Source organism: Haliotis rufescens, unplaced genomic scaffold (assembly GCF_023055435.1).
Source record: "Haliotis rufescens isolate VD_foot unplaced genomic scaffold, xgHalRufe1.0.p SCAF_4, whole genome shotgun sequence".
NCBI classification, from domain to species: Eukaryota; Metazoa; Mollusca; class Gastropoda; order Lepetellida; family Haliotidae; genus Haliotis; species Haliotis rufescens.
In genome coordinates, this window is record NW_025964112.1 from 1,358,769 (window position 1) to 1,371,303 (window position 12,535).

A 12,535-nucleotide genomic window follows, 5' to 3' on the forward strand; every position below is an offset into this window, starting at 1 on the left:
GTGTGTGTGTGTGGCTGCTTGTACTAGTCCGGACTGATGCCGATTTATACTGCTATCACACCGAGATATCATGCTGGCGCAGTTTAACATGAATACCCCCCTCAGACACAGTATACTGACTCTGAGCCGACCAGTCCTTGTTTTAGCCCCTTAATGCCGAGCGCCAGACAGGGAAACAACAAGTACCATCTTTTAACGTCTTTTGGTATGACGCGTATGACACAGAGGCGGTCTCGTGTGCTTGAGATCATAGAATGTTAAACATAGCAATAATAATAGTCTTGGTTCTCAGTAACCGCCCGCACATTTTGTTTTTATTTCCATTTTAATTTTTTTTTTTAAATTCCTCATACTTAAAAACAATGCAATCCAATATAGAACACAGTTACTTCCCTTTACAAGGGCACTGCTTTACTGCGCACCTTGTGTCATGGTCATGACGGCAATAGGACGAGAGTGTGCTTGTTTAGGGAGGCCTTTCCCAGGTTGATTGTTCACAACTGTTTATTTGGTTATACACAAGTTTGAACAAGCCAAAAAAATAACACACCACCCGCCCGCACTATATTTCCAAAAGTCATTGCCTGAGAACCAATTCTTTTATTTTTTGAAGCCTAATGTAGCACTTACTCTGAGCAGTAAGCACATCACCCCTGTAGCCTCATCAATGAGTGAGTGAGTGTGTTGAATGCTGCAGTATTTCAGCCACATCAGAGAGTGTTGGAGTTATTTGGGAGGAGAGCCTGTAGTGATGCAGGCAGAACACTACCACTTTAGTTACACCCATGAGGATGGTAGTAGGAGACGCACTGTACTAATCTATGAGTGAGTTTGGTTTTACGCCACTTTTAGCAATATTCCAGCCATATCACGGCGGGGGACACCATGAATGGGCTTCACAAATTGTACCCATGTCGGGATCGAACCCGGGTCTTAGGCGTGACGAGCGAACGCTTTAACCACTAGGCTACCCGACCGCCCCACTAATCTATGAAGCTATATAACAATGATGATGGCGATACTGACGGACACATGTGCTGTTGTTGGCGCTGAGTCTCATGTTGTCAGGGCAGTAGCAGACGTAGCCGTTGGGGCTCTTGTGGCAGTGGTGGCTGCAGTCATTGTTGATACATAGGTCGTACCCTGGTGACAAAAAACGTGAGCATTATCTACCTCCATACTAATGGCATGGTAATTATTTGTGCCATTTCACAGACCACTTCCAAATAAAATGAACAATAAGTAGTACTGTCAGCAATAAATATGTTCGCCATTTTTAGATATAAAGCATTTTGTAATTATAAGAACCACTCGAGGAGGTAATCATCCTTTGAAATTCACACCAGTTTGAAAATCCGAGGCTACTAAATTGTGTAGAGGAATAGTAAGAATCCAATGATTCCTTACCAACTAGCACCATTTGTCAGCCATAACTCTGAACCAGTCCTCGATGCTTAAATTTTTTTGCCACAGAATGAAACTGGCAGAAGATGTAAACTCAGAGGACAAGTGAAATTAGTGAGTGAGTTTGGTTTTCACTGCTTTTAGCAATATTCCAGCAATATCACGGCGGGAACACCAGAAATGGGCTTCACACATTGTACCCATGTCGGGAATCGAATCCGGGTCTTCAGCGTGACGAGCGAACGCTTTAACCACAAGGCTACCCGACCGCCCCCTAGTGTAATTAGGATTCCTCTCCACTAGTCTTAAGAAAAACAAGAATCCTCTGGCCGGTTGACTGAAGACATTTTATAAGGACAGCATCTGACTTACCACAGAGGCGACCCTCGTCAGAACCGTCGGCGCAGTCACTGTGGTCGTCACACAGCTTCTCCAATGGAAGGCAAGTATTGTTGTCATGGCAACTGAACTTGGGTGCTTCGCATGCTTTGTGATACGCTGTAAGACAGAGAAGAATCTAACTAGAACCACGGTTCATCTGGCACCCTTATACAGACAACTGATTTAAAGTCATTTCAAAGGTGCTGTCTGATTTTCTGTATGAAAGTATGTGCATACAAGGGGTTAATGCACTTTCAACAATCTTGACGATGTAAGAGTTAAACTGTGTAACAATGTCGCCATGGCAACGCTTGACACTGATACTCACTGCACTCGTCAGGTTTCTCATCAGACTGGTCGCTGCAGTCGGCGTCCATGTCACACTTCCACGACTTGGGGATGCAGCGACTTCCATCGTCACACCTGAACTCCGCCGTGTGACACGTCACGTTGCCCTTACCTGTTCAAAGTAGTAATAAAATACAAACTTGATGCCATGACAAATAAATTATCATCCTTGGCCGACTTCCAAACACCTTGTCTAACATCACTTTATTGTCGGACAAATGAAGAATATTCCTACAATGTAGCATTATCGCACTACTTGATGAAAGTCATAAAACATGGAGTTCTACCAAACACTCACATCGATTGACCATTGATGGATACAGATACCGGGAAGTTTGCTTGTGAAAAATACAATAAAAATAAAATGCCTCAGTACTGCATGGAGGTCTGAAGTTTTATCAATTATGTGATGTCAATCACTGGATTGTCATATGGCTAGCATCATGTCAGACTTCCGTGGGAGCATTGTCAGGGCCTGGTCCAGGCTTTAGGGGGAGCACCCCCAGTGTCTGTTCTAACAAATTTTTTACAATTTTGCAATTAATTTATTGGGGACTTTTACCATAATTCAATATCTTTTATGGGATTATTTTCTACATATAAAGTTTTTGCAATGAAGTTCACAATACAAGTTGCGTTACACCAACTTTCAATGAATGCAACCTGCTTCTGTACGAACACATTCTGAAATTTGTATGCAATGAAAACAATTGCCTCCCTACGAAGCCACACGTGGTGCAAGAGTTGACCTGAGGTACTCACTGCAATCCTTCTCATCGGACCCATCCTGGCAGTCCTTGTCGCCGTCGCAGCGCCAGATGGTGGTGATGCAGCTGCCGCTGCTGCACTGGAACTCGCTCTCATGGCACTGGCTCACGGGGTGGTCTGCAGACACAATGGCACATACAGCACGCTGAGTGAGTGGGCAGGTGAGTGAGCGAGTGGTTGAGTGATTGAGTGAGTGATTGAGAGGTTGAGTGAGTGAGTGAGTGAGTGAGTGGTTGAGAGTGGTTGAGTGAGTGAGTGGTTGAGAGTGAGTGAGTGAGTGAGTGGTTGAGAGTGAGTGAGTGAGTGAGTGAGTGGGCAGGTGAGCGAGTGAATGAGTGGGCAGGTGAGTGGTTGAGTGAGTGAGTGAGTGGTTGAGAGTGGTTAAGTGAATGAGTGGTTGAGTGAGTGAGTGAGTGAGTGAGAGAGGTTAAGTTTGTGAGTGAGTGAGTGGTTGAGTGAGTGAGTGAGTGAGTGGTTGAGTGGTTGAGTGATTGAGTGGTTGAGTGAGTGAGTGGTTGAGTGTGGTTGAGAGTGGTTGAGTGAGTGAGTGGTTGAGTGAGTGAGTGGTTGATTGAGTGAGTGAGTGAGTATTTATATCAAGGTGTGTCAACTTGATGTGGGGGGATGCTGGTCTGAGCAGCCCACAAGCATGGATATAGTGCTGACAAACATAGCAATGCAATCAGAGCCAACCGACATTTGAAGCCACAATCACGGGACACAGCTCTGCACAGCTAATTGTTGCGCCTTAGAGGACTACACCAGGTGGTAGTTACAGAGACGCTGAGATCAGAATGTAATGGATTCGTAATATGAATAATTTGAAGGATATGAGACATGAATAGTTTGATGGATGTGAGATATGAAGTATTTGCTGGAGAGAGATTTATAACCCATACCACAGTCCATCTCGTCCGACTTGTCTGCGCAGTTGAACTCGTTGTCGCACTTGTAGATGAGGGGGAGACAGACGCTGCTGTTGGTGCACTTGAACTCCCGCTTGAGGTCACACCGGTTGCTGCAGTCCCACTGACAAGGTCAAACCAAGGTCAAACTCTAACGCATGTACAGACAGTTCTTGTGGACATATTCAAACATGTTGAAATGAGCTAATCCTGTGAACTATTGAATTAGGGTTGAGTTACTTCACACAATGGCAGTCATGTTATTCTGGGGATACCAATAGTGGAATACAGAGAGGGTTTGGGTCTAGATCAGGCCGATCCCTGGACCAACAATCCTGTCCGATCAGTGGACGACCACCACACATTATATCAAGTGGGTGAGACGAGTGAGTGAGAGTATGGTTTTACGCCGCTTTTAGCAATATTTCAGCAATGTCACGGCAGGGGACACCAGAAATGGGCTTCACATATTGTACCCATGTCGGGAATCTAACCCCGGGTCTTTGGCGTGACGATGGAACGCTTTAACCACAAGGCTACCCGACCGCCCCAGTGGGTGAGGTGAGGTAATATGGGGTTTAACGTCTCGTTCAAGATTTTTGCACTTATATAGCGATGTGCATGAATGTGTGTGTGTGGCTGCTTGTACTAGTCTCAACTAATGCTGATTTTATGATGCTAGCCCACTCAGATACGATGCCACAGTTTAACATGAATAGTGAGTGAGTGAGTTGGGTTTAATGCTGCTTTTAAAATTATTGCAGTTATATCACAGCTTCTTTTAACTTGAATACCCCACTCAGACACAGTATACTGACTCCAAGCTGACCAATCCTATTTAGCCCCTTCATGCCAAGTGCAAGGCAGGATAACATTAAGTACTATCTTTTAACGTCTTTTGGTATGATTCAGCAAGGGATCGAACCCCGACAGACGGCAGATGCTCTACCACTGGACAAGTTTGTACATTTGTATTCTAATGCCCTGGTCAGAAAAAAGCCAGTGCATTCTGAACCAATGAATAGGAGGAAAATATCACACCTACAGGGTACTTCAGGGTACTTCAGGGTACTACAGGGTACTACAGGGTACTACAGGGTACTTCAGGGTACTACAGGGTACTTCAGGGTACTACAGGGTACTACAGGGTACTACAGGGTACTTCAGGGTACTTCAGGGTACTACAGGGTACATGATACATAAACAAACAAGTCACCAAGTCGGACAAACAACCATTTTAGTCGCCTCTTATGACAAGCAAAGGATGCAGTAGTCCTATTCTATCAGGGAATTGCCACAAGAAAAGCTATGTAACAACGTGCACCACGACTGTATGGGGTAGCTCAGCCGGTCTGGACTCACCTCATCCGAGTGGTCTTTGCAGTCGTACTCGTTGTCGCAGCGGTACATGTAGGGGATGCAGCGCCCACTCAGACACTGGATCTGGTCAAAGCTGCAGCTGGTGTTGTAACCTACAACATACGTTACCATGGTAACATATGCTTTGCTTCAACAACAAACCCCTCAGCATATATTTCGTAACATTTGAATGAAGTGAACATAGATTCATGCCCGCATTCCTGCCATTTCACATCACAGGCAGCCGTTGCCACCATACACTGAAGAAAGGTCTGTGATGTACCTGTGTGTATAGGACATAATGTAGAACATCAATGATTGCCAAATACAAGAGACAGTGGATAATTAACTCTTACCACACGAGTCGTCTTCGTCCGAGCCGTCTGCGCAGTCATTGTCGTGGTCACACCTCCAGCTCTCGGGGATGCAGCGGTGCGAGTCCTTGCACATAGTGTAGTTGGCCGGACACTTGCGGTCTGGGGAAACAACACACAGACTCACGTAACACAGAAGGGCAAGAAACCATGTCTTAACATTCTTCCCTTGAGTAACATACTTTGAAATTCACACTTGTCCACTAGCCTGAGACTACTAAACTGTGCCGAGGACAAGGAAAAATCCAATGATGGTAGATTTTTAGGGCTACAATCTGAAGAAGTTCTTAATTTTGCTACAAATTGGAACTGAATAAAACTGATAGAAAAACTAGTCCCAAAGACTAGCGTATACCTTATTTCACTGTCCTCAGTTTGTAGATGGTCCTCATTGAACAAGACAAAAATGTTAACTGTTTAAACAGTTTTATTCAGTTCCAATTTGTAGCCAAATCAAAGCCTTGACAACAAGTACCATCTTTTAAAGTCTTTTGGTATGATGCTGCCGGGGAACGAACCCGGACCTTCCTCTCTTCGGGCAGACGCTCTACCACAAGACCACGGAGCCGGTCCAATGGACAATACGTAACTCTGCCTGACTTGATGGTTGAGTACTTACTGCTGTTACAGGTATTGGCATGTTCATCTCTCTCGTCGATACAGTCCGGCTCGCCGTCACACACGAACTGGGCGTAGATGCAGCGCTTGTTGCCACAGGCGAACATATCATCAGGGCAGGTGACGTTACCTAGTAAACACATAATCTCACTATCACACAGGAGAGTTGACAAACATATCATCAGGGCAGGTGACGTTACCTAGTAAACACACAATCTCACTATCACACAGGAGAGTTGACAAGAGTTGTAAACAAGCGGAAAAGAATTTTACTTTCTGTGCCCCTCTTTGGAAGGGTAGGGAGCCCTGGAGCCCTCGGCACAACACTGCAGACTATTTGGCATCACAGAAGGTCTAGGAAGTCAAGAGTTTCAAGAGGTCATTTTAGTGTCAATATATGGACTTTCACAGCTGAGATTACAAGGGGTTAACTCTACTTAATGCTGTGTGTTGACTCCTAGCTGAATTCACAGACTACATACTGCAAGGTCCCTCCTCCCCAACATCCTCGTCCGACCGGTCGGGGCAGTTATAGTCGCCGTCACACTTGAACTGGTTGTTGATGCAGCTGCCGTCCTTGCACTGGAACTTGAAGTTCTTGTCACACTTCGGTGGCAGTTGGTAGTTAGGAATGTCTGCAAGTTAAACACAGTCCATTAATTCCTTCTGGTTTAAGAAATGTGTAGGCGTGTTCCAGGGAGAAGTCATTGTAAAGTTTTGTAAAAAAAACTTCCACCAATGACCCCTAATACTATGTACCCCCATTGACCCCTATAAACAAAGTACTACACAGTAGTTAAGAGATAAGCAACACATCTTCTAATTCTGTCCCTGCATTGCCTCCTACCTTCACACGTCAGCTTGTTGTCAGTCAGTGTGCGGCCATTAGCACAAGCACACACCTTGCCCTCCGGTACGGACAGACAGAGGTCGCTGCAGCCTCCGTTGTCCACTGCACATGGTTTATCCCCTGTGGAACAAAAAACAAACAGTGAGTGAGGTTAAGTAGGCAAAGTAGTTCACGAATGACTTCCATGCAGTCCACACTCAGTGAGTCAAACATGCTGCTCATCTCAGCACAAATGATTGTTACCAACTACACACTGGGGAACCTATAAAACCCAAAACCTTAATTCAAGGGGCTGGATTTAGAAATTAGATTACTTGATTTAGAAATTCACATGGTAATCAACAACTGTAATTTTTAGTCCAGTATTGACAGAATCCACTGTATACTTGATTGAAAACTTGTCAACTGAAATTCCTTAGTTTTGACATGTTGTTCAAGACATTTTAACTTTGTAGTTCTCAAAAAATCCTTGGGACACAGTGGTCTACTTTTGGTTTGTATCAAATAATGGATAACACAATATTTGTGATGGTTCTCTGGACCTTCCGTTCACAAGATATTACTGAAGGTCTCACAATGTTTTTGAACCATCAAACTTCAAGGGAAGTGAGTTATCTGGGATTGTTCCGCTTACCATCAACAGTTTGTGCCGTCCTGTCAAACAGCACAAGGTCAAACAGTGGGGAACTGTCAGTGCGAAGATGGACGACAGAGTTGCTGGTTTCATTGAACGTGTCCACCAACCCCTTGAGCGACTCTGTCCAGTAGAGGCGGTCGCTGTAGAAGACGATGCCGTAGGGATGGCTGTGACTGACGCCCTCAAGATCTCGCTCCGTCTGTTCACCGATAATGATGCACAATACAAGAGTAAACAAGTTGCATTTACTGCTGCTTGGAACAGTATTTCTGTTATATCACGGCATGTCAGTGTCTAATGTGGAAGTGGGTGCACAGGTGGCCCAGTCGTCTAAGGTGCCGCGAATTGCTGTGCAGAGTTGCATCCCTTGGACACGCCAGAAACCTATGATTAAGGGTTTGAATCATGGTTCGCCCCGATTATGTTACTAAATTTGTCAGCACCATACCCGTGCTCGTGGGTTTCACCCAAGTGGTAAACGTTTGAGACCTGCATCACTTTGGGTTTTCCTCCCACATTAAACTGACACGCCGCGATACAACTGGAATACTGTTAAAAGCAGCGTAAAACCCAACTCACTTACTCACTCATTAATGTGGAAGGAGAGTCCGAAGTGATGCAGGTTTTAAACATTCACCACTTTGATGAAACCCACTAGCACAAGTATGGCACTAACAAACCTAGAAGCATAATCAGGTCAAATCTAGGATTTGAACTCATGATCACTGATTTCTGGCAGGCCTAAGTAACATTTGGTTGTTGTTTAACGAAGCACTCAGCAATATTCCAGCTATATGACGGTGGCCAGAAAGTAACATTTGGTTGTTGTTTAACGAAGCACTCAGCAATATTCCAGCTATATGACGGTGGCCAGAAAGTAACATTTGGTTGTGGTTTAACGTAGCACTCAGCAATATTCCAGCTATATGACGGTGGCCAGAAAGTAACATTTGGTTGTTGTTTAATGCTGCACTCAGCAATATTCCAGCTATATGACGGTGGCCAGAAAGTAACAGTTGGTTGTGGTTTAACGTAGCACTCAGCAATATTCCAGCTATATGACGGTGGCCAGAAAGTAACATTTGGTTGTTGTTTAACGAAGCACTCAGCAATATTCCAGCTATATGACGGTGGCCAGAAAGTAACAGTTGGTTGTGGTTTAACGTAGCACTCAGCAATATTCCAGCTATATGACGGTGGCCAGAAAGTAACATTTGGTTGTTGTTTAATGCTGCACTCAGCAATATTCCTGCAAATAATCTTGTCTGGCTAGTGATTGATATTGTGAGCACGCTGTCAGGTTATGAAGACATGCCATCCACCAAGCCACAAAGGCTGACCACCAGATCCATCTGGTCACCTCCTCTTATGGACAGCATGGGCTGCTGGGGACTGAACCCAGGAATCTCCACCCAACTACATAACGCGAACAGCTGTGCCCTGATTGCCCATTGCGACTTTTAACAAAGGAGAAGATGTCGCTGCTGTGTACCACCTGATGCTGTTCAAGCAACCAGACACTGCAGCTTCATCACCATTGGTCACCCAAATAAAACCTTACCAAAACTATTACTAACCATACCACTCAAAACAAGTCAAAGAACACCCACAATTGGAAGACATTACAGATTAACTATGGCCATATGAAAGAATTGGGCTTTCTTTAACTTCCTATGAGTAGTATATGTGAAAGCCTTCTAGGATACACTGACTCCTGAACTCCATCAACAGCAGAATTGTTCCACACATGATAACAATGTGATAATGCATACCCGTCTGTCCGACCCATTAGTCAAGATACTTTCGATCTTGTCGTAGTAAGCGTCGGTCCAGTACAGCCTGTGACTGGCTGTATCCAGAGTGAGGCTGTTCGGCCACTTGATGGTCTGGTTAACCAGGTCTCTCCGGCCACTGCCATCCAGCGCAGCCTGTTCGATCTTAGCTACAATGTCGCCAGGGTGTCTCCACAGGAGGTCAATCCAGTACATCATGCTGCAAGGATGAAGGTCACACTCATTAGAAACATAATGACATTCACATCAATAATATGTTTGCTTGCAGGTTTACACTGCAATCAGCAATATTCGAGCCAGATCACAGTGACATGTCAATAATCTAGTGTCAGTCAGGCAAAAGTAGCACCGGACAGTAACCATTGCAATAGGTATGTTACGAAGCAGTCAGGTTTTGTCTCAATTATATCATAATAACTAAGGGACATACTCAAAACACCCAATTTGTTTCAAATGGCTATAGCTATGGAGGGTGGATATTGCAACACATAGTCTCCAACTCTGGGTGTTCTTTATGGTTTGTTTGTTGTTTAACAACCGCACTCAGCAATATTCCAGCTATATGACAGCGGTCTGTAAATAATCTAGTCTGGACCAGACAATCCAGTGAGTGACATCATGAGCATCGATCCACGCAATTGGGACACGATGACATGCTTCAACCAAGTCAGCGAGCCTGACCACCCGATCCCATTAGTTGCCTTTTACGACAAGCATAGTCGCCTGTTACGGCAAGCATGGGTTGCTGAAGACCTATTCTACCCCGGATCTCCATGGGTTGGGCGTTCTTTAACTTGTTTGAGTAGTATATTCATACTACAATATGAAATAGCAACATAATGTAGATCTCCAATAATGAAAATGCCGTTAGGTGACATTAAAATTAGGAAGGAATGAGATCAGATTACATTTGTCAGCTAATCAAAGTAATTTTACAAAGAAATAATCCCCCCAAATGGTAACAGCTGAGCTCTTTTACATTGGAAGTAACAGAATTGACAACAGCACATATGTAGGATGTAAAATAACTCATGCTTACCCTTCATTTGGATCTACGACCATGGACCGTGGATGGTTGGTGCCGTTGACGACGGTGTAGACCATGGAGGTGTTGTCGAGCCTGACGACGTTGATTGACTGGTGGCCGTCATCAGTCCAGTACAGGTTGTTGCCCACCCAGTCGATGGCCAGACCCTCACACCGAGTCACTCCTGGAACACGGGGCACGGAAACAGATATGTAGCTGTGCTGTCATAAGCGTGGCTCCATTATGACCAAACACCACAGTAACCATAGCAACAGGAATGTTGCTAAGCACCACAAGTCTTGGCTCCATTATGACCAAACACCACAGTAACCATAGCAACAGGAATGTTGCTAAGCACCACAAGTCTTGGCTCCATTATGACCAAACACCACAGTAACCATAGCAACAGGAATGTTGCTAAGCACCACAAGTCTTGGCTCCATTATGACCAAACACCACAATAACCAAGGCAACCAAGGATACTAAGTTGCCATAATCCTTGGCTCCAATCTTTACTAACCCTGCACAGTTGGTACATTATTGAGACAAACACAGTTACTTACCTGAATCAAGGAAAAGTTCAGATTCTTCTTCACTGTCCACATTCCGCCGCCGTATTTGCATCTTGCTGACATCGGAGAAGTACACAATGCCCGTCGAGGAATGGGGAGCCAATGCGATTGGTCGGTTGAGGTTCTGGATGGGTACCATGACGTCGTGCGCAATGCTTGGGTCCAATGAAATGCCGTGTACACTTCCTTGCTGGGCGCTGGCGTATAGCAGGAACTTGTCCGGTATTTTCTCTGTAACCACGGTAACATGCAATAGTTTAGTTATACACAGTTGTGACTACAGCTGTTAAGTGAGTGAGTGAGTGAGTTAGGTTTAACGCCGCCTTTAACAGTATTCCAGTTATATCACGGCGTGTCAGCTTAATGTGGGAGGAAAGGCCGAAGTGATGCAGGTCTCAGACGTTTACCACTTTGGTGAAACCCACGAGCACGGATATGGTGCTGACAAACCTAGAAACATAATCGGGGCGAACCGGGATTCGAACCCACAATCATAGGTTTCAGGCGTGCCTAAGGGACACGACTCTGCACAGCGAATCGCGGCGCCTTAGGCGACTGGGCCACCCGTGCCCCCACAGCTGTTAAGTGATGGCTGCACCAGACAATCTCGTGGTCGACAGAGTGAGAAACAACAACACTGGTGCAGTTCAGTATAGCCACAGGTTGTTCATCATGGTCAGTACGGGAGTCGATGGAGGGGTGCTTACTAGTGCAATAACTAGTAATCATAATGAACTAACTGTGAAAACCTTATGAAAAATTACAGTGTGAAGATCAAACCGATTGTGAGCTGGGAAAAGACTATCCCTGTTTACTTTAGCACACATAAGAAAGTGATGTTTTCCTGCCTCATGTATGCACAGATGCTGTTGGCTTGAGAATACTATCTCCCTCAAGGCTATTAGAGAGCTACCAATCAAGGAGCGTCTGTTGAAAATCTTAAGATGTTTCAGTGTTAGGACAGCCGAAATATAGGATTGATGTCTATGACGTAATAGGTTATGTCTTCAAAGGAATTACCAACCTAAAAAGTAGTTTTCCTTGCAAGATTCAGTGACAAAGTCTGACACGTCTGTCACGTCTGTCACGTCTAAGAGTCAGCAGACTGCTAGGGATGCTGTAATGTCGTCTAACAACTGTCTGCTGTACATCATGAGCACATTCCAACATGTCTTTCCAAGCAACATATATTTGGATATCAAATAAAAATGGAAAAGCAATCCAAAGAAAGGAGTTTGTTTCAACTTTTTTTTGTTTATAGATTCTACACTCTTCCGTTAACATAAATGTGTACACACTTTCACTCTGGTCACACTGGGTTCCCTTAAATGTGTACTCACTTTCACACTGCGCTCCGTTAAATGTGTACTCACTTTCACACTGGGTTCCGTTAAATGTGTACTCACTTTCACTCTGGTCACACTGGGTTCCGTTAAATGTGTTCTCACTTTCATACTGTGTTCCGTTAAATGTGTACTCACTTTCACACTGTGTTCCGT

The 12,535-nt window shown here is 44.7% G+C and overlaps 1 protein-coding gene across 4 annotated transcripts in view; it reads right to left on the minus strand.

Annotated features, from left to right (window-relative positions):
- The window catches only part of LOC124150359 (low-density lipoprotein receptor-related protein 1-like), a 193,127-nt gene that overhangs the window by 83,540 nt on the left and 97,052 nt on the right, over positions 1 to 12,535 (minus strand). For all 4 annotated transcript variants that reach the window (XM_046522356.2, XM_046522355.2, XM_046522357.2 and 1 more), the window contains exons 15-28: positions 11,028 to 11,267; positions 10,477 to 10,648; positions 9,417 to 9,636; positions 7,642 to 7,843; positions 7,005 to 7,127; positions 6,640 to 6,792; positions 6,159 to 6,287; positions 5,522 to 5,641; positions 5,169 to 5,278; positions 3,801 to 3,930; positions 2,896 to 3,018; positions 2,114 to 2,245; positions 1,777 to 1,902; positions 1,027 to 1,143 (exon numbers count right to left, since the gene is read on the minus strand). In XM_046522356.2, coding sequence (XP_046378312.2) covers positions 1,027 to 1,143; positions 1,777 to 1,902; positions 2,114 to 2,245; positions 2,896 to 3,018; positions 3,801 to 3,930; positions 5,169 to 5,278; positions 5,522 to 5,641; positions 6,159 to 6,287; positions 6,640 to 6,792; positions 7,005 to 7,127; positions 7,642 to 7,843; positions 9,417 to 9,636; positions 10,477 to 10,648; positions 11,028 to 11,267 — 2,097 coding nt within the window. The remainder of the gene's footprint in view (positions 1 to 1,026; positions 1,144 to 1,776; positions 1,903 to 2,113; positions 2,246 to 2,895; positions 3,019 to 3,800; positions 3,931 to 5,168; positions 5,279 to 5,521; positions 5,642 to 6,158; positions 6,288 to 6,639; positions 6,793 to 7,004; positions 7,128 to 7,641; positions 7,844 to 9,416; positions 9,637 to 10,476; positions 10,649 to 11,027; positions 11,268 to 12,535) is intronic.